At 35.4% G+C, this 23020-nt stretch overlaps 1 protein-coding gene and 1 non-coding gene across 3 annotated transcripts in view; one reads left to right on the top strand and one right to left on the bottom strand.

Moving 5' to 3' along the window:
* LOC114874981 (PH domain leucine-rich repeat-containing protein phosphatase 2) overlaps positions 1 to 23020 on the top strand; it is a 99306-nt gene that overhangs the window by 73684 nt on the left and 2602 nt on the right. For both annotated transcript variants that reach the window (XM_029184793.2, XM_029184794.2), the window contains 9 exons: positions 13506 to 13663; positions 13745 to 13891; positions 19499 to 19646; positions 21230 to 21355; positions 21448 to 21601; positions 21681 to 21741; positions 22079 to 22333; positions 22526 to 22735; positions 22797 to 22959. In XM_029184793.2, coding sequence (XP_029040626.2) covers positions 13506 to 13663; positions 13745 to 13891; positions 19499 to 19646; positions 21230 to 21355; positions 21448 to 21601; positions 21681 to 21741; positions 22079 to 22333; positions 22526 to 22735; positions 22797 to 22959 — 1422 coding nt within the window. The remainder of the gene's footprint in view (positions 1 to 13505; positions 13664 to 13744; positions 13892 to 19498; positions 19647 to 21229; positions 21356 to 21447; positions 21602 to 21680; positions 21742 to 22078; positions 22334 to 22525; positions 22736 to 22796; positions 22960 to 23020) is intronic.
* On the bottom strand, positions 20653 to 20773 carry LOC114875025. The gene has a single exon (XR_003789187.1). It is a non-coding gene; the product is annotated as a U5 spliceosomal RNA (small nuclear RNA).

Consider the following 23020-nt stretch of genomic DNA (forward strand, 5'->3'; position numbering starts at 1 on the left):
GTTTCGTCAGGGAACATCGACATCCATGAAATCGAAGTCAAAATTAATCTAAATGCTGATCAACGAAAAAGGATTTTCGAATATTCCACAATACGAAAATTTCAGACTTTAAACATCCCGAAATTCTAGAAATCCAAAATTTCAAGATTCCATAATTCAAAAGTTTCTGATTTCCAAAACTTCAGATTTCCCAAGTTCCAAAATTTCTAAGGGTTCTAATTCAACTTAGAGAAAATCCAAACTACAACAATTTATAATCGCGTTATGAAAACGATCGACAGGAAGTAGTTTCAATGATCCTCGATTGAACCGTAGCTTGGTGTATCGATGGCGCAATTAAATGTAAAGAAAAGCATTCAGCTAACTATTCCCAAGGCCGATGCTTACAAGCCTCTCCAATTTCGAAGTTGTTCCGAAAGATATAAAGTTCGAATGGCGATTTCGCTCGTAAATCTTCGATTGGATCGTCGGGGTTTGCGGTTCCCTGCAAAATCCACTGTAAATCGCGAAAGTTTCTTCTTAATCGTTGAAAGCCACTTCGTGAAAGTTACTGCTTACAAGTTCCCCTCGATTTCCAGCCCCCACACTCCATGCTACACCCCATCTGATATTTAAGACACTTAATCATCTTGTTATCTCAAACGTGACACCGATATCATCCCTCATTTATTGTTTAATACGATAAAAAGATCTGCGATCTTATTTTTCGAAATAAATACAAGAAACCATTGATTCCATAAAAGGGTTGATTATAGAAATATTAAAATTGCAAAAGCTAAAAATTAAAATAAAAATTTGTCATCGGAATTACTTGAGGGAAAATTTAATTTTTCGAATTAAATTGAATAATTGAAATGTATATGAATTAGTAAAAGTAATCATCGAAAATAAAAATTGAATAATTAAATTTCAAAGGGTTGAAAACTCAGAAGAGCCATTAGTATTAAATTGCACAGCACTGAAAACACAGTTATTTAATTTCTCCCTCCTCCAAAAAAAATTAATGTATCGTCGATTGTTAGCTGTCTGAAATTCATCTACAAATGGTCAACGAGCCATGTTTCAAAGAACAGAAAGAAGTTAGTCGATACTCGGTCCTCGGCGGCTGTCTCTCTGATTTATTTCAAGCTTAGCCATCCTCTTTTGCCACCGGTTCAGCTTTCTCGCTTTGACATTCTGCCCTCCGCCATTATTGCATCAGAGGATTTTCTGCAGAAGAGAACGAGCCGAGGACACGAGTTCACATGAATTTCTGCTCGTTAGCCGGGACACAAAGAGGAGACAGACGCGTACAGGAGGATCCCCTTCCCTGTTCTCTTCTTTTTTTTACACAGATATCATCCTCAAGGGCTGTCGAAATGATGAGTAGCCCGCGTGACATGATCAAAGAATGTGTTCTGATTAAAGCACTCGCGAGTGCTAGAGTGTAAACAGTCTTCTTTCAAAACAGCTTCCCTGCTTGTCGAGGAGACACTGGTTGAATGCATTTTTCATGAAAAAATTCATCATTTTTCTTTCTTTTTTTTTATAAGGGAAAGTAATGGCTTATTAACACTTTAAATTCATAATTATCCATTGGTTAAATTTATACAAATGTGCAGTTTATATAGTGTTCACACGTTGGGCGATTCGCAGAATTTCGAGATGCAGTGCAAAAGTGAAACAAGCCCTCTGAGAAATTTCCCAAGAAACACGTTTTTCACAGGAATCAAGTTGCTGCAGCTAAATTCGAGCAACGATATAGCTGGAAAAAAGAGAAAAATAGAGAAACCTATGGGAGTATGTTCATTGAGAAAACAGAGAAGAAATCCACTGGATAAAAAGAACTATTCCTTATTCCAGCTGATTTTCCAATGTTTCTTTGTGATACCGAGGATTTCCTTTTCAGTTAAAAAAGAAAGGGGTGGAAAAATGTCATGCAAACACCATTATGATACACTTATTAGAAAAAATCCAGACGTATATAGTTTTAGTCTGAAATAATATTTTTAGCTATTCAAAAATTAATAATTATAGGTGTTTATGGATCTTTTAAAATTTATTTTTTGAAAGTTATCGTTGATAAGTAATTGGAATATATTTGGAAATACTTACAGGTTTTTAGAAATTTAAAAAGTCTGATATAATTTTTTAATTAGTAAAATTTAAAACATTCAAATACCATGGAATTACTTGAACAAAATTGAAAACTGTATTTGAATGAACGGGTTACATATTTGTAATTTCCGGTTACTGGCGCCATCTGCTCGTGGTAAAGCAAGTGGAAAGGAATAATTTGTGTTTCGTCGTAAAAGCAGCGACCTGTAAGAAGGTCTACATTTACAATATAAATTATTCGCGTAGAAATATTTCAATTAAAAAAATGTTACCCTTTGAAATTATTTTATACTTCGTTGATTTAACATTATTTTGAGAGAATGAGAGAAATATAAAATTAATAATCAAATCTACAATTAATTGTCTTCAAGTAATGATTTGAGAATAATTTTTTTTTTTTAATTATTTAAAGTCATTATAACATTTAATTATTATAAAATGAATGAGATGTAGAATATTTAGCAGTGCTTTATCTTGAATTATATGTTCTACTCGTCTATTTACGCATCCATGAAAATATGAGATTTTTCAAAAAATTTACTATCTATAAAATACTTTTTATATCAGTACATTTCGTGTTCGATGTAATTTTCTTCAACTCTCTGCAGACCTCTAACTCTTTGAAATCCACGTCTCGTGTATTTTCTCTATCCTATCTTCTTCCTTTCTCGTATAATGTTTAAAAAGTATCTTTCTTCCGTGGCAATTTTTTCTTTTCCATTTCGTTCCAATTATTTCAGATAATTTCAACACATTTTAACAAAGTAGTTAGAAAGATCATTACCATTCCACAAACACAGAATGATTACGCATATGAGGTATGAAATAAATAATTAAATTTCCAATGTAAACGAGCATAAAAGCAATTAAAGAACTCGAAATGCAAGAAAATTGCATCCGCGATCCAGGAAAGCGGTGATGCAGATGCAACGTTTCGTAAATTCCTCTCCACTTCCGCTAATTTTCTCGCGGAAACTCTGCCAGATTGCAGCTAAATTCCACGACAAGCATCGTCTCTCCTATTCTCCACGCCTCGAGACGTATTTTCTTTCTGGATTTACGATCCAAGTGATTGACCTCGTAAAAGATGCGCCGTTGGCCACGAATCTCCACCCCCGTCGCCTCGTTTTTACATTCTGCTAAAGCTCGCTTGAATTACGGATTTCATAATTCATCACCCTCGGTTCATCGATTTGAAAGCCCTTCTCTTGGCTCGTCTCCTCTTCGAAGGAAATCTAGCCTCGAGCTCTCGATTGCGGACAGAATGCGTGCTTCTAGCAGAAACACCTGCTACAGCTTTCGATAAATCTCCTCGTCTTTCCTCTTATTTTTCTTTTCGATGTTCTTATACAGGGTAGGTCCCAAGAAAAAAAACATTGGTGTAATTAAAATTTTCTCAAGGGGATGATTAGCATCTAGAGTTATTAAAAGCTTCATTAAATAATATTTTTATTTCTATTGTCATCCATCTTTAACGACCGAAACACTCATCATCCCTCGAATGGCCAATACACACCCCGAACCGTCCTAATCTCCACCCTCGTCTCTTACTCGGAGGCACCCCCCGCGAAATTTCTGTATTCAAGGAAAAAGTTTGCAGTCGCGTTCAGATAAGAGTTCACCGTGAAACGGTATCTCGTGCAACGTTGGTAATTTACGGGGGCGAATGTAACCGGGGGTGGAATACGAACGTCGACCCAGAAATACAGCGTGTATTCACGGAAATATAGGAAGTGTCCTGGGGATACGGGAACTCGATGGGGGGATGGGGTTCGTGGTTCGATCGACGGGAAAGTCTTTTATCGAGGGTTGCGAATAGGGGTTGGCGGTGAACGACTGAGAGGATACACGGAGGATGTGAAGATATTTGATACACGCGGTCGAACGTGAGAAAGATATTTGAATAATGCGATAAGCGCTCTTCCGTGGTCCTCGATAAACTCGTTCGCAACCCCTTTTTCCAGGAGATTCAAAACAAGGCTAGCTGACGCTGTTGATGATACTGGATAACAGGATTCGAAGTTGACGGAATCGTTTTGGGGGTGGGTGAATTTTCTTTCACGGTAATCATCTTCTTCGACCTTTAAATTCGAATCAAATTAACAGACACGATGATAGATAATTAATCATTAAAATTCGACGTTCCATGACGATCGATAAAAATCAGAGCGTGAAATGGAAATTTTGCCAATTCCGCGGAAAGGAAATCTGTCAACGGACCGGTCAGTTTTAGACAAAGGAACGAGGAGAGATTATCTATCGGAGAAGAAGAAAACTGATCGTTGTTTCGTCGTCCGTGTCGAACAACAACAACAGGAAAAACGCGTCTGGATGGAGGACGGGAATGGTAATAAACCGGCGCAACAGTACATAGTTGCGTATTGCTTGTTCTGGTACTTGTTCGAACAACTGCAGAATGGATCGACACGCTTGGCGCACCGTGAAATGCAAACGCGGGCTATATAAAACAGCGACGAGATACGATATGCTACTCGTGCTGTTGATAAAAAAAAAAAAGAGATCGAAAAGGGAAGCGCGATCGTCGACGCCCGTTAAAATATACTGCAGCTTCGGAAACTGGGAAACGCTGGACCAAATTGCGAGCAGAGTTTATGACGAGACTCGTTACGCACGCAACGAGTGGAGAAAACTCGGTGAAAATTGCGTGAGGATAGAGTTTTATTCCAACGGTGCCGAAGATCGGTGATGGGAAATATAGCTGCTCCGGAAATTGAAATTAAAGTGGCAGTATTTGAATTTTACAGAATTTTTGCAGAAGATAAACTGCGTATATATTATTTTATACATAGGATTTAATAAAAAAAGAAAGGTAGAATTTTGGAACGAGATTTTGCACTCTGCATTTGATGGATACTACCCTTTTATGCTGGAGAAGGAATTTTTTCAAGCAGCTTTTAATTAAGCGTTGAATGAATGTTAAGGAACCTCCATAATTTTTTCTAATTCTATTGCAAAGTTCTAAGCCGTTATAAAAATGATAGAAAATATTCTTTAAATTCTATGAAATTATTTAAATTATTATAATAGGAACTGATGATACAAATGAATTTGAATTTAAATCATATATATACAGGATATTTAATAAAATTGATGTATCTATTTTGATTGTAATTGAAATACAATGTAGAATTTAAATATTATATTTGAATCATTGCATAAAAGAAGAGAATTTGCATGTTATTCATTATGAATATTCATTCGAATCTACGTGACTTCATTTATCCGGAAAGTAATCTCCCTTTCTCTGTTAATGAGACTTTTATGAAGTTTTAGTATTCTGCTAACGAGCTTTCGCGACTCTTTGTGCATTTTTTCGGCACTTTTTCCTAATTTTTCGTATTCATAAATGGAGATCGAAATGCCAATAAATACCCAGGCGCTCTTATCGATTTCATTACTTTTTAATTAAATCATTTAATAATCTTTTAATCATTTTTCAAGAATTTTAAATAATAAAAAATAAAAATTTCCCTATTTTTATCATTTCTTTCACTTTCTGTATCACATTGATAATTTTGAACTGTTAAATATTTTAAATAAAAATAATTAAAAGATTAATCATTAATGAAATTAATTTGTAACGAATTGAATTTAAGTTTTATTTTCCACAATTTTATTTTAAATGCTACATTTTGAAATTATACACCACTTCAACTTAGTCAAAAGTTATTTTAAAAACAGACTATTTACACGCATGAAAGTATTTTACGTTGAATCACTGCCAGTGCAAACAAACTGAACAAGACACGTAATAAAGATTATAAATAATAATCCTGGAACCTCGTCTGTTTTGCAGCTTTTTCTATACCGTTGTTCTTTCTTTAAAAAAGCTTATTCTGCAAACACTATCAATTCCCCGCTTAACACGAATTTACAAGGATGAAGTTGGTAAACAGAGTGAGGATCGAACGCGTAAGCGTCTGTTCTCGTAAATATTTTTAGTTGCTTAGGGAGCTCATTGTTTTTCTCTGCTATAACTTTCCATCGAAGTCAAAGTTTTAATGTAGTCGCTTCTTTGCCTGGTCGAAGTTTCTTTGCAACTTTCCATCTGGAACGACAGCTAATTTTTCTTACCTTCGATCGAAAATTTCCTATTTTTGCTATTTCTTCTTTTATTATGCAAGAAATACAAAGTCGAACGGTGCTTCGGAATTTTAATATTTTATCACAAAATATAACTTGCGAATAGCTTTTATGATCATAATTACAATAAATCCAAAAGTTATTGAAGCTTCTTTTTGAAAGCCTTTTTCAAATTTGCACATGGAAAAAAATTATTAACGTTAATTGATTTTTCTTTAATAATTTTCTCTCTTTGAAAGATACTGAAGGTGGTCATTTTTACTGGTCCACCCAGTATACTTTCAGATAATCAGTGAATTCTTTTATATAATAATAATAGAGTGATCGTCAGTGTCGCGTGCAAACACGGTTCAAATATTTTCAATTAATTATTTCATCGAGTTTTAAGTGCTTCTGCAACATGAACGTCCCTTACGAGGACCAATTAACGCCACAGTTTTTAGTTGAAATTCCTACAAAGCCAGCGTCGCCGGATGCTCAAACGAATCAATTTCAATTAAACGTTTGACAATTCGAACCGATGTCAGTTTTAGCCTGAAATTCTAATTAATTTTCATTTTGCAAACCGGTGTCCACGAACGAACTGACAAAACCACTTTAATCGTATTATTTCTCGGTTGAAAGAAATAAATAGAATCTGTTATTTGAATACAGTGATGATATAAAAATTCCAATATTGTCTGATAAATTGTTACACGAAATTATAATTACAAGGTGGTATGTTTAAAGCACAAAAACATTGAACACATTGTAAGTAATTTTCTTTGGAACTTGGTGAATAACCGCAAATCATAGCTGCCGTCGAAGGAGGATTAAAAAGTCTAAACTCGTATCCGATACGTTTCCAACCACCGCACCGTCCACCTCTATTTCTCTCATTTTTCATCGGATTTAACCGCGTTAATCCTGGCTGCGGGAAAACGAAAGCTCGAATTGCTCGTTCACCTAGAAAAGACACATGGAACATGACCGATCGAACGAACCGAGAAGGAAACGAACCCTTATCTCGTGGTAAGTGCCATGGAAAGAGGGTTTTAAATCACTGTTTGTAAAGGGGTAGGAAAAGTCTAATGGAAAAATTAATTAACTATCAAGGGACGGTGAGCAGGGTCAATCGTGACTCAACTGTAATTATTTATAGAAGATATTAATGGAAAATTTAGAAAGTGTAGAAAAAGTAAAACAAGAAAATTTAGAAATCTTGAAATTACCTGATTTAATTAGTAATCTCGTATTGGGTTTAAAAATAAATGAAAATTACAAAAGTCACGTTTCCACGAAATGCAAGGTGGTCAGAAATTATACCGGCACGTCCGTGGAGATGAATTGAATTAAATTGAAACCTTCTGTCCGTCATTTTTCACCCTCGCTCGTATTCGCGCAAACACAATTGCGGTCTTCCAAGAGGAGTAGACGCGACTCGTGATAAAAAGACGTGAGAAACGAGATACGAGTACCTACTGTGAAGAAAATAGAACGGGCATGTGTGCACGTATGTGAATAAGAAAACCAGAGGGACTGGCTCGAAAAATTGAACTGCCTTCTGCCAGCAGTTCCAGCGTCGATCCGGAACATTAAACTGTAACCATTAATCTGCTTACTCGATGTGGAGAAATTGTTATATCAATATAAAAAGACACGGTACAAATATTTCAATAGATATCAAGTTATTCTATTTAGAATTATTTTTAATTTTCAAAAATATCCTAAAAATTCATGTTATATAAAAAATAGTTCAATATCCTTCGTATAGAGCAGTCAGTTGAAATGAATAAGATTTGTATTAATTATTTTATTTAGCACAAAGATGTCGCAGCATCGAAGCAGAAAACAGAGGATGATATTATCGTAATTGTTAGGTGTGCACAAGTTCGTTAGTCAGGAAGCTTCGGCAAGTTTAATTAAACTTTATTCACTGATCCAGTTGGTCCAGTATTCTCGATAACGGCATTGCAAAACATTCAACAAGATTCGCACTTAAAATGTAAAATCCTCCCTCGGAACTTTCATAACTTCCGCTTCTCGACGGCGAACAGGTTGTCCTCGAGTTTTCTTGTTCGCGAACTGTCGCTTTTCGCGCAGAACCATTTATAATCCTCGTTTATTGAGAAGATAGATACACTTAGTCAAATGTTGACGCCATTTAATTTTATCTAACGAAACTTCTTCGTCGTTTTATTTTGTAATAAGAAAAAAATTATGTTCTACATTCGAGGAACATACGTTTCATTGACCCTCGAAAATGGGAAAATGCAAACAGTTGGCTAATTTTCATTCGTTATCATGAAACAGCCATTTAGAGTCTAACCGAATCGGAATTTAATAGTATTCGAGGCTATTTCTGTTTCATTCCCGAGGTTTTCTAGCCGAAACCGAGGACAGATGGGCCGGCGGTAAATCAGCTTTACGAGCGGGCATGGTCGCATAGTATACTTGCAATTTGCGGTCATTTTTCGCAATCAGACCCGTCTCCACGGAGAACGAAGCTTGATAATAAAAACAAGAAGGAAGGATGAGTAGAATTGAAGAGAAACAGGAACTAAGAAACAAACCGTTACCCTCGTGAATCTCAACGGTACGCGAAATTGATCCTGAAATTGATCATTAGGAGTCTGTCGACCCCGTCATTCAAATTGCAAAAAGTAATTTCAACAATTCTTTGAGCTAATTAACGTGTTATCATTTCAACTGAATTATAGATGAATCTATGTTAATCAAAATATTATAAATTGTTGATGATGTCGAAAAGCCTATTGCAGTAATCTCTTGTTATATAGCCCTTCGACCTCTGCAAATTTTTTATTCTTACTATATTCCTAATTTAATAGACTCAAATTCTTTGCTTTTTCGAAAACAGACGAAGAAGCAGCTGACAAGGGAATGGTCAAAAGTGTTTATGTTTATTCGAAAGAGCATGAAACGGGGAGTTTATGGTGCAATTTTTCATATTCGCTCTTCTCCTGATTTTTCCTTCAGGAAAAAAATCAGAAAAGCTATAATATATACAGCGTGTCCCGACACCTGCAATCTTGACCAAACCTGGTAGACCTTGACCCCCTCAGTAACCACCTGCAATATTATTTGGTAGACTCTTTTAGTTCCTGAGATATTAGTCAAAATTCAATGAAATTCCCCATAACTAGTCAGAACCATGAAAAGCATGTTTCTGAGCAAATGGAGACAAAAAGGTCACCATGAAGAAACGGATTTTGACTTCCTTATTTTCTTTTCGGAATTTTGCTGGTTTTAAGTGCAAATGATTAGAAAACATGAGAAATCGAAATATGAAGTGAAAATTAAGTGTAAAATTAACAAAGGCATGAATTTTAGATGATTAGACGATGTTTACTAATTAAGATGAGTTTCAGGGAAAATTGGCACGTGACATTTGCACTTAAAAATATAAAAAAATGCATTCTTTCGAATAAACATAATCTGGACGAGAAACTCTACCATCCAATTTTGACCATTCCCTTGTGAGACAAATACTAGAGGTACCGTTTCCCAGCACGTGCCCGTTAAAACGCTCGGAATCGTTTGATCCTCGTCGCGGCGGAACGGCGGCGAACAGGTTGCAGGACCGTGGCCAGCTGAGCGTGTTCTTCCGGTTTCACGGGAGACCAAGACACGCGACAAACTCTTGGGCACCTCAGTGACGATTCTGTCCCCGGTCATGAATAATGCCTCGCATCCGGCGAATACTCGAGACGGTACGTGGACTCGTTCGGAGACGTTGCTGAACCGTCGTCGCGACGAATCGCACAACGGAAACAGGGTTTTCAGTCGAACTTGCGAAATCGATATCGCGAACGCGAGTGCCGATGCGATTCGTGGATGACAAAATGGATGATTGATAGAGTCGATGGGGGGTGAAAATCTGGACAGGATGAAATAGAAGTGTTTTTTAGCTGTTCGGTGTGTTGGTGGTTTTTCAATGAAGGATGGGTTCGTGATATAAATAATAGGGTGATTTATGATTTTTTTAATTTGAGATTTCTTCTTCGCGATGGATCGTTACCTTCGAATAGGTACCATTTATTTGTAACTCCTTTAATCGTCCATGAACGATCCTCGCAGTTAACCGGGAAATTATCGGATCGTAGGGAGCATGGAATCGATTATGCGAAACAACCCCTTCGTCGTTCCCGTGATCATAGTTATCTCCGTTCCGTATTATGGTTATCGTTGCCATTGCTAATCAAATGAATGTGGCTGGCACGAAATTACGCTAGGATAATGGGCATTCGAGCAAGCCTTCCTAAACGGGTGAAGGTAGAAATAACGGAAACCGCGTTCCTTCTGACGCAACTCGTTACAACAGATTGTTTTGCCCGGTGTGTGCTGACCGCGTAATTAATTAAGTAATTAAGGCTACTTTAACGCATCTATTCAGATTTCCGACGAATGTTCGAGTGATCCGTTATGAAAGAAACATGGTTTCATCTTCTTAATATTTACTATTAAAATTTTAGCAAGCTTTTTGATAAATAGGAAGAAACAATTAACAAATGAAAATGTAATTAGAAATAATATTTTTCAATTTAAAAAATTTCAAAGGCATAAATATCGAATATGATTAATTTTTCTTATTCTTAATTGATTTTTCATCCCAAAGTCCCAGAGTTTCTCTACCCTTTTTAACGTCGACGGAAATGATTCCTGTATACTGAAACTGCTACAAAATGCACGATATCCATTAATAAAATTTATCAGAGGGAAGTAGCAGTTCTCATGGGACGTGTATCGAGCGAAATCATGAAACTTTTCTGTCATGTATTGAAAGCCACTTTATCGGGTTGAAGTTCGCTAAGAAAAGTTGCTTCTTTCGTTAGCTAGAATCGAGGAACACGAACGAGCGAAGCTTCTCTTTTCCCGTCGTCCTTAGCACAGCAGGAAACACAAGAAACGAGTCTGTTAGTTGGAAACGACGCTTTTCCACGTTTTTACGATATCGTGGACACTTTTCAGCGAATGCGATACGTGTGTCATTAACCATTTTATTTCTCAGTGACAGACACTCGTGTTACAACCGGAAATGCACTAAGAATGTCGTCAAACGATCGTGTTGCAAAATTGCAGTCTATATTCTATAATCTCAATATAGATGACACTTAAATTGATCAATGTTAATTATATTTGAAACATGAAATGAAATTATTATTTAAGATACTCCGAGTATTTTGCAATGTCTCAGGTATCTATTCAAAGCAACTGGCGAGACATATGTATAACGACTTCTTCAACTTACTTCCGGAAATCTTAGACAGCATTAGCTGTAACTTGGGTGAAGTTAACTTTTCACTCTGGTTGAATCTACTTTAAACTTTAGAGGCTACTTTTCAAGTGTAACAGACGAGTTTCAAAGATTACAGATCCGTTTCCTTCGTTGTTTATTTATTATTGAAGTATATTTGAATTTCCTTAGTAATTAAACAGTAGAAAAATTATTACAATTTTTTAAATTTAAATTCTCCACTTTGTACAAAAAATTAGTTTCAATTTATGCTTCTGACCAGTATGGTATTAAATGTGTTATTATAATTAAATATCATAATTGGTTTCAACCAGAATTAATACTTTATATTAAAATTTCCACCGCATTGGTTATAACAAAGTACGCTTAATAATGTATAATTTTCTACATACCGATGAACTGATAATATTATTTTTCACATCTATTTTCAATTCATGAATACGCACGTACAGAAATGTAATAACAATTTCGCTGGTATCTTATGCATGATTTCATTGATTCGCATAATAAATGCACAGCACCATTTCAGATAAAGTGGATATTTAAACAGGCTCGTAATGAGCCATCATTTGTTATTATCATAATTTCATCGCGCTACCTTTAGAGGCTTTATAAAATTAATTATAATCAATATCTCTGCTGTCGCGCAATTATGATTATAATAAATATTCTGAAGTAAAAATGTCGCAAATGGCACATCAAATTAAAGCTCAGAGTTTAATCAAAATAATTAACCCTTCGTTAATATTTTTGATAAAAAATGACTGATTAAGATGAAAAAATTGAATTAATGAATGATTTAAAATTCTCTAATTTTATTTTTTACTGTGCAATGCTCAGAAATTGCAGCAAAACGATTTCTGAAAGAATTGCACGAAACGGATGGTAAGAATGCAGTTTTCGCTCGAATGCAACTGCATTTTCCTAAGGCTCGTACGTCGCGAACCGTAGGAACTGTGTTTATCATTGATCGCGTAATTCATGTTTGCAAACTGGTTGTTCCGCAATTTCGCGAAACTTTCCACGAGTATCGGTTCCGACAGTGAAACCAGCAAACTTGTAGCCAGACTTTACGTCGCTTAAAATATCTTTACTCTGTCTTTCTCTCATCCTCGCGATCATTTATTCGACGTCAATCGTCGAGTCGAACGACGAATATTTCATAGCCGTCAACTTTGTATCGATAATTGCGATCACGATGAAATCAATCGACACATCTGTATTAACGTTCTCAAATATTTATTCGCATCTCGATCGTTATTCCCTACGAAATTTAATTATAATTTATACACATTGATGGAAAACATAAATTGACGGAGGCAAGGGAGATTTATAATTAAATTCGTGATTGAAATATGATTGTTTGCAAATCGAGACAATCTTTTGTGTCGCTCGATCCACCGGTGAAGTGCTGTAAATGAAATTTTAATTTTTGATCAAATAATTTTTCAAAAAGTTTGCAATGCAAGTTAGAAATTTATTTTGTATTCTACGAGGACTTAAAACTGTCCTAAGGATCTTGGTTTATAAAAGGGATTGATTTCTGTGAAATGACTGAACGATCATTATTAGTGCTGAATGTGACAAAAGTGCTAAAGTGAATTAAATGATTATCGATGGTGAATGCACGAAAGATGGTGTGTCTTGGGAATTTGATCGCCATTATGGAGGAACGTGACTTTGATAAAGACACCATCGATACCGACTCCCTGGAGTCCGAGGTAATGAACCTTAATGAGACTTGTTTACCTGTATTCCAATACTAGAAAAAAAGAAAGAAGAGATTCTCCAATTTATACTGGATTTCAATTGAAAAGATTCCTTCCTTTTCCTTAAAAAGATTCCTATATTAAAAACGCCAAAATTTTATCTGTCTTAATAATATTGAAGAAAATTGAAGTAATTTTTCATTAAACCATCTGTCCATTAATTTTTGTCCCAAAAATGGAAAGGATTAATATGTTTGCCATTAATCAAGCAAACAATACCCTGAAAATGAATTTTAATTTAATTCTATCACACTAACAGCATTCTGCACTGTCTGTTACAGGCTATACAGTTGTCATCCTGTCCAAAACAATTGGATCTGAGCAATGGTGGTCTGTCAAGAGTCCCTGACAGTGCCATAGCGTTTCCAGCGATTGAAGAATTGGTGTTAAGCCAGAATCAACTTACAAACACGAACAACAATCTGATACTGTTACACCGGTACGAAACGAGACAGTAAAGGTTCGAAGGGGTTGTATTATTTGAATTTATAGGAAATTGATCGTGTTCTTTTTAATACAGATTCCCGAAACTTCGCGCACTCCATTTGGAGAGCAACGAGTTGATGAAAATTCCACGAGAGTTACTGGAGCTTAGGGAGTTAACCTACCTCAATCTCTCAGACAACAAAATTGAGAAGATTCCCGCTGACATAAGCCAGCTTATCAAGTATGTAAACTCCTCTTATCAGCTTTCGTTGAAACGCATTGGAAAGAAAATTATGCGGTAAATTAACACGTTGATGGCGCTTGAAAATCACTGATATAATTAGACTTTATTAAATATTCCAAGATATTTAGCAAATTTTCAAATCGAATATTTTTCCATTGATCCGGAAATATTCAAAGCGTACGCGCGATACAATATTTCTTCCCGTAAGAAATCATTCGATTTCCCTTGGAATTGATTTCTCAAGGAACACCGGTAGGTAGAGGCTATCGATAAATGCTGAACAGGGTGAAAGAAACTAAGAAATATGAGGTTTTCCGGTTCGAGATTTGACGTGGAATAGCTTGGCCAAGGCATTGAAAGATATCCCCGTTCGAAAGAGAGTTTCCCTCAAAGAAATATTTTCAATCATGTAGACGAATCGTTATTTAAGACGTTTCTGACGTCTCTTTTCCATAATGGCCATGATTGAACGGGTTGCTTACGAAAAGAAGATACTGTTTAAATAAATAATATCTTTCAATCAAAATATTGAACAGTGGTAGTTATGGATTTCAATTGAAAATTTTGCAGGCAAATTTTAAAAAGATTCCTATATTAAAAACGCCAAAATTTTATCTATTAGTAGTTTTTAATCTTAAAAATATTGAAGAAAATTGAAGTAAGTTTTGATTAAATCATCTGTCTATTAACTTTTATCCCCAAAATGGAAAGGGTTAGTTTTATATTTATTATTAAATTTCCAATTTATTTTTAAATTAATAATAAATAACTGAAGGGTGGAAATTATGAACATTCTTTATTAGAATAAATATTTTCATTAAAATAAAAAATGTAGAATTACAGAACAATAAATTAGGATCATTCCTTAAACGCCACGTATTCACGCAGAATGGTTCTAACAGAGAATTCACGTTCTAAAGGCAATCGAAGTTTATCGTGTCGTAGATCCGCCGGTAAATCAACCCGACTTCCGGTCGCCGATAATAGAAAGTTATCCGTTAATTAATCGAACGAACCACCGAGTCAGATATATTATTTGCCGATTTCCTTGCATCCGTAACGCCCTTACCTAGTCGACGATGTGCTAATTAAGATAAATTGCCTAATCCATGGATAATTGGAACTGGCATGGTACTGAAAATCGATATCGGCACTCGTCGCTCCTGGAAACTCGTTCGATTGAACAAAATTCCAATTAGAAAGACATTAATATCAAAATTAATTTACACAAAGTTAATATAACTTCAGCTATACAAAATCACAAAATTTAATATATAACTAATAAAATGAACATTACATAAAATTTTCCTTACCAAACACGAATGATGGAACCTCCTTCCCTTATACCATCATTTTCCCTAGGTAAATATACTATGCTCACTACTGCACATAAAAGGGAAAGGTTTAAGTGCTAACGTGTTTACACGTTCAGTGATCAAAGTAGAGCAAGTACCACAGGTTTATTGATACAGTTGCCGAGAATCAAGTATCCTGACCTCTTTTCCTGTAATTTAATTTTTCAACCCCTTCGATCCCAGCCACTTGCTATCGCCTGATCGATAGTTAATGCTGAATAGTCGATCACGCGGTTGTGGCTCATAGCGGTCGAATCCCAGGTAAAATATTTATTTTATTCGACGTTCAAAGGGTTAAAATTCGAGGAAAGACGAAGGAGGCGTTGAATAGTCGACCACGCGATATCGCGTGGTCAACCTTGTAACGCATAGCGATCGAATCCCAGGTGAAATATTTATTTTATTCGACGTACAAAGGGTTAAAATTCGAGGAAAGACGAAGGAGGCGTTTAATAAATCGGCGAAATCGGCTCGTCAAGTCGGACGAATTGCGGGGAGTCGCTGTAATTAAGACGGCGATTACGTAAAGTTCCTCGAAAACGGCTTTCCACCGAGCGGAAACGAGGATACCAAAGCCCCGCTGAAGAAGGAACTACGGTGCTAGCACACCGACACACGCTCGATTCCCGCGTGTTTCTACACGGTGCACGCGGCGGGAAGAACGCGTGCGAGGACACGCACACGAGCCCGAATGCAAAAGCTGACCTGCTAGAATGGAGTTGGGCAACAACAGAACGGCCAGAAGTCGTCCATCGTGGTGCAGTGGCGCATAAAACAACGGAAGAAGAAGAAGAAGAAGAAGAAGAATCACCGTACGAATTAATGCGAAGCTTTCCAATTAATTGAAATACGTGTAGACGTGAAACACTGGCTTTTTCTATTTCCTTCCTTGCCTCGGTATTGTGATATTAATCATTTGGTTACTTAAAATTTGTTATGCTGGTCATCGATGATTTTTATAGTGATTAACGCGTTAAACTTTCTTTTTATGCAAACAGAGTGTAATGTACTGTTTATTCCTAAACGAATACAGAAAGTAATTATTGTACGATGCGATGAACGTAATCTTCAGGAAGTTATGTGCTCAGGATGAATTTTAACAAGTTCCTAACCGTGTTAGATGGTTCTAGTTAACAAGATACGGAACAAGCATAGCTGCTCAGTAATTGGCGATGTTAATTTACTATATCACTCGTTATACCGACGACTCGGTAATTGATCATTCTTCGAATTACAGCTTAAACAGCTCGTCGAGGATTCATTTATTTTTATTGTACCTGAAAAATTCAGTAGATTAAATATAATTAAAATGAGAGCACGTTTCAGGTGGTAATTTTCAGCAGAATAATTTTTAGAAGGAATTCAGCTTTTCGTTTAACGTGGATGAATTTTTTCATTATTTATAAGAGAAAGAGAATTGCTTATAATGATTAAAATTAACCGGAAGAGGTGCATTAATCGAATGAAATTAATAGAGGAATTTTTAAATAAAAATTCTTATTGACACAATAATCCCTTGTCCTCGTCGTAGGGACAAAAGAACCGTTTAAAATATTCAACACGGTCTGAGAGAAGCTACAGCAATATTGTTGAAGATCTTAAAGGAGAATCTACCTAACGACTTGAAGTTGACCAACCCAAGGAACAAGAACCCTTACCGAAGAACGTAATTTAAAAGCTCCTTATCATTAGGATTCCTTTCCCCGAACGAGCTGTATTCGCGGAACACAATGCGAGCTAAACACTGGAACTGTGCAATTTACTTCCCGATCAGAGTGTCCGATCAAAAAGAGCGCACATCGCTCGTATTGCCGCGTACATCGAGGCGTGAACAGATATACGGAAGAAGACTTTTCCGAATAAATATTAACCCTTTGCACTCGATGGACGATTTTTCGTTGAATTGTCAGTGACTGAAATGATTATTAAAAGATGGAAAATAGAAAAATTAAATATTGCAAATTTTGAAAAAATAGAATTTAAAAATGGTAGAAATGCTGTAAGACCAGAAGTAACAACTGGCGAGTCTTAGTATTGTCAAATACCCTTTAATTCGAAAGGGTTAATTATCTTGAGTGATTAATTATAGCAACATTCTTAAAATCTCGTAGTTCTACCACCACTAGAGTCTAATCTCTCTGTTCTGTTACATCAGAGTGGTCAGCCAAGCCATCCTTGATCTCCCTCTTCCTCGGCCAAGGAATACCTTGGACATGCTTCGCCTCGCTTCTTTAGTCCTCCGAAGAACTCGCGCGAGTGTGCACCAGCTTTTGTAACTTCTATTCGTTGCTAGAGCCAACTGGAATAACGTCGTTTACCAAAAGCCGAAGAAATCGAGCTACTTGATAGGAGAACCTCTCCGAGATTTGTTGAACCGTGCGGAGAGGTCATTGAACTCGTGAATTTCGAGGATCACCGAAACTTTCGAGCGGTCGGGGTACTTTTCAAGTTTATCAGTTTGGAAAATTCGATAAACCCTTCGGCATGTGGATTTTTCGAAAATTCGAAATCTTCGAATAGTTGGTACTCCTCTTTGGATGCGATAAGCTTCCAAAAGTGATAAATGAAAAAAAATCAAATCTTCTGAATCTGTGCACCAGAGGATGAATCAGCTCAATTTGAAAGACAGTCATTTCGAATTCACTTCTTACCTTGAAGAAACTTTTTATACGTAATTTATGTTGGATGCAATTTATTCGAGTTGTTGAAGGAACTTTGAATGTTGACTGTTAAGAAAATCAGAGATTTCTAGATGAAGGCACATTTGCAAGAATTCATTTAGACTTATTAGACTTTTGAGTAAAATTTTATCTACGCTGAAGAATTTCTCGTGAAATGTACAAAGCTTACCGAACGCGTAATGCGATGTCGAAAAATCTGTGAAATATACAAAAGCGAAGGATTCTTGGAGAGGAAAGGAGCTGAATTATCTGATAGACGTAGAAGGCAAAAGAAATAGAATAAACTTGATGTTCTGAAGGAATCCATTATCAAGGTGTACGTTTTAAATGGATAGGAAGAACGGAGACGATGAATATTTGAACGCATTATGAATGGGTGAAAAACGCGAGGGAAGTTTTTCTGAAGAATTCACTGTCTCCGCTAAGAAGCGTCCCGGAATACTCGAGAGGATACTCGAGATCTTTAGAGGTGTTCTCGTTCTTTAAACAGCGTGTGCAGTGGCCGAAGAATAAGGAATGGTAAAGCAGGTGAGAAGTGGCCGCGTGCTCTGGAAATAAGTGCGTGCTCGAGGGGCCGAATAAGAGGATGCAATATGGCGATCCGATCTAGTTGAAGGGTTGAAGGGTTCGAGTGTTCCGGTAATTACCATTCGAGAGTTTCCACTTTAAACCAGAAAATTATTCCCTCTAATTTGAAACGTTTTTCTTTAATTAGTGTACTTCTGCAAGATTCCATTACTCGTAAGAAATTCATAAATTAAAAATCATGAGTATAATTACCCCACTTATCTGAATAATAAAAATATATATATTACCATCAATTTTTCTCTTATATTAAAATTTTAAGTTTCTTATTTTTTTAAGCAACCTAAATGTATATGAAGAAAATAATTTGTTTAGTAGTAAATTAATAAAAATATTTCATGATAAAATGTTACGCAACGTTACGACAAATCGTCTAACATGATCAAACGTCTAGCTTCAATTACTTCCGGCCGGCACATTTCGATTTTACTTTAAAAACTGAAAGTCCATCCGATGACACAGATGCTTACTGGCAGGAAGGTTTTCACCATAATTCGAAACTTTCTACTCAAGTGCACATCCTGTGGGCGGCCCCGTTCGTTTAGGTTCACCGATTCGTTTGTCCGCGCAATGTGCAGGGTGCAACGTGCATTGACATCGGATCACGTTGCACCACTAACTGTAATGTTTATTCATCTTGATTCATTCAATAGGCGTACCATCAGCCGGAAATTTCGATACAATTTTGTCAGATTAATCAGAGAAATATTTTTCATTTTTTCATGCGATGCTATTTGTAATTAAAATGTTGCAATTAGATAAAGGAATTAAATCGACTCCAAATAGAAATTATTATATTATTATATTAGAAAAATATGGGTACAAAGAATGCTATAAAACAAAGTAATTATTAAGTAGGATTTATTATTTCTGAGTAATCAACTAGTGAAAATGAATTATTTTTACCTATAATACATTTTATTGAAGAATGATCTGAACGCAAGTGAAATACGATACTAATAATAACTATAATTTTATTTAAGCCTGAGAGAGCTAATCTTGGATCGTAATGGAATCAAAGAGTTGCCGCACGAGCTCGGCAAGCTGAAGAACTTGAGAAACATTTCCTTGGCTGGAAATTGCCTGAACGATCTTCCATCTTCCTTCAACATGCGAACTCTTGCGCTAACGGTACGTCTATACGTTTCATGAAATTATTAAAGTATTTTGTAATTCAAAATTCGCGCAGCTGTACCGTTACGATGAATGGCCGCGGAACCATCGAGCAAATCGCATTGCACAAATTCAGTTCCGACCTGACGAATCCGACCAGACTCGTTCCAATTAATTAACACCTTAAGAAAAAGGAAGGATTCGTTTGTTAATTTCTTTGAAAATTTCATTGATTTAATTTAGGAAGTCACAGAAAAATTATTAGAAAAAATAATAATTTTTGTAAACTTTTTGTACTCGCTTTTGAGTACCTCTTGTCTAAGAAATCGAGATAACAAATGTTTGCAATTTCTTTTATACAGGCGTTGATCATCGACAAACAGCATGATTAAGTGTTTGCTATACGTGATTTGAACGAGAAGCAATTTTAAAAAAAGATTATATTGATAATGAAAATTGCTTGAAAATCATTGGTCTTATTAACACGTATTTTCAATCGATTTTTGATATATCTATATAAATTGAACAAACCTAATCAATTTTATCATTTTCAACTCACGTGATTCGTGTAACATATATAAATAGATATCTTGATGATAAAATATACATACTACTTGCAATTATCAGTGATAAATAAATGATTATATAGATATTCGGATCATTTTCTATCAGAAAATACGTAAGAGAAAGTTACATACATTTTTTACTAGCAAGTATATATTAAAAATTCTATTTATAAAGGGCTAAATATATTTATTTATAAACATTCTAAGAATTTCTTACGAATTAATATCGTTGAATATCAATATAATAAAAGTACAATCGTTCTTCAGTAATTAGTCTTATAAAAATGTTTTTAAGAAGTAAAAAATACACTTGTGCAGTGGTTAGACTTTGCAGATTTTGTTAAAGTGTCTTCGCTAATAATTTTTTATTCACAGCAATATATTTCTGCTATTATTAATATTCAATTATTTAGAATATTATAGTTTCTAAATAATCAATTATGTTTTTATTTAATTACGACCCAGCTTGCGCCGGGCACACAAAAAATTAGTCTATAGACTCATCAATTGTTCCCCTCCACGGAAATCTTTAGTAAAAGGCGAAAGATTTATGCGTGATTTGAAGGGAAACCAGAGTGACGATACACTGTCCCGAGCCTGGTTATATGCACCGTCTAGCGCATTTTACATTCGGGTAAGCGCTGCCGGATGCATCCACCTAGCGGCGCCCATTGGAACAACCCATGACTCAGGGCCGTACATATACCAACCATTCGCCCTGATCACTCTGCTGACAATGTTTTAGAATTTAATTGTAATAAGAAAAAATGTTCAAAGAAGAGGATACATTTTCGAAAAACATTTATTAAATATAAAAAAATACAGAAACTAATTTTTTACATACAAATATAATACATATGTAATTTTTATTCATTATTCGCATTATTATATTATCTCCCTGGAGTTAAAAATATTTTTTAAATATTTATCGAATATCTCATACGAAAATTGCAAAATATTCATAATACAGTCTGCAGAATTTACAAAATAATTTTTCAAAAGACAGTTATTGAAAATTATTCTTAATATTTCCAGGATGTCTTGTCAAAGAGTGAGCACAGTAAAGTATACAGAGATGAAAAAAACAATCAGAATAATTTATACAAAGTCAACCTAAGGAACAATCAATTGAAAGGGAACATAATTCTGGGGAATTACGGAGTAAGCACTTTTTCAATAAGAAATATACATAATAAATGATACCCTTGAAGTAATTATTCACCGTTCTCGTTTCTATTTTCTTTGTAATCAAGAATTTAACGCATCTAGACGTGAGTGAAAATAGCATTGAGAAACTGGACATCAGTGCTCTTCAAGAATTAAGAAGCGTTCGTTGCGCGCGAAATCTTTTAACAGAACTTACGGTCTGCGGGAGAAATCTTATTTCTCTTATTGCTGGAAATAATAGTAAGTCCTCTTCGTTATCCTCTTACTAAACATCACAAATAATGATTGGAAAATTACATTTAACTTATCCTTTTTTCAGAACTGAAAAAATTAACTATCGAACCGGTACCGGTGAATCTTGAACATTTAGATGTATCTTAGTAAGTAATAAAAATGATTATTTTTGTTTTTTAATTAAGAGTTGTTGGTATTTTTGATAAATTATATAATATTGTTATGTAATGAAATCGTATGATTATGTATGATGTTGCTTTAGTATATCTCGCTTAACGAGATTATAGTTTATAATATATAATTTTGCTGACAGAAAAGAATCTTTGAACCAAGTTAATTATCATAGATATTATTTCTGATGATTTGAGTTGAATAACATTTTCCTAGTTTAATCTATTTATTAAAATTTATTTTTCCAAGTACTAATTCCAAATCATGCTATTTGCAATATCAATAAAACCATTTTATTTATTTTTATTTTAGTAATAATTTAGATGCACTTCCGGAATGGACACCGGATCTACCCGTGTTGCGTGCACTTTTTGCATCCCACAATGCCTTAACAGCCCTTCCAGACAGACTGCTAACACAGCCATCGAGACTGGAGGTTCTTCACTTACCTCACAATAGGCTGCAGGCTCTTCCACCACCCCGGAAACCATTAAACATCGTTCACTTGACTCTGCAAGACAATGCACTGACAGTGTTACCGATGAGTTTCTTCGTCAACACTGAAAAGTATGGAATCGATCCGTTCGTCACGTGTAATCATGATATAGAAATGACTTTTAACATTTACTACTCTTATATCTTTGAAGTAAAAATAAATTATACCAGATAATCCAGAAACGATCGCTCCAACTCTATATTATATTAATTTATAGTTGAAAATGAAAGAAATTCCTGCACTGATTAGAATCTTTCCTTTAGGATGAAGGTACTGAATCTCTCCAACAATCGGCTATCAGAACTTCCTCACTTGGGAGAGGGGAACAAAGGTCGACCCAGTAATCACAGTTTAGAAAAGTTGTATTTGACGGCGAATTGTTTAACGGACACTGCCTTGGATACTTTGGCGAAATTGAACTCCTTGCGAGTTCTTCATATAGCTTACAACACTCTGGATACTCTTCCAGAAAGGTAAGATCCTCATCGCTTGATAATAATTTCACTGTTACATTAAAACATCGTCAATTTACAGTTGTATAGCTTCGTGGAGAGACCTGGAAGAATTAGTGCTATCTGGTAACCGTCTTCAATATCTACCGGATAACGTGGCCAATTTACGACACTTACGTGTGCTGCGTGTCCATTCCAATCGACTTTTAACTTGTCCGACATTCAATAAAACAGCATCGTTGAAGGTGACGATAAAAATACAGAGATCGTTAGAAGATAATACAAGATAATTGTAGAAATTAAGAT

Source organism: Osmia bicornis, chromosome 12 (assembly GCF_907164935.1).
Source record: "Osmia bicornis bicornis chromosome 12, iOsmBic2.1, whole genome shotgun sequence".
Lineage (NCBI taxonomy): Eukaryota > Metazoa > Arthropoda > Insecta > Hymenoptera > Megachilidae > Osmia > Osmia bicornis.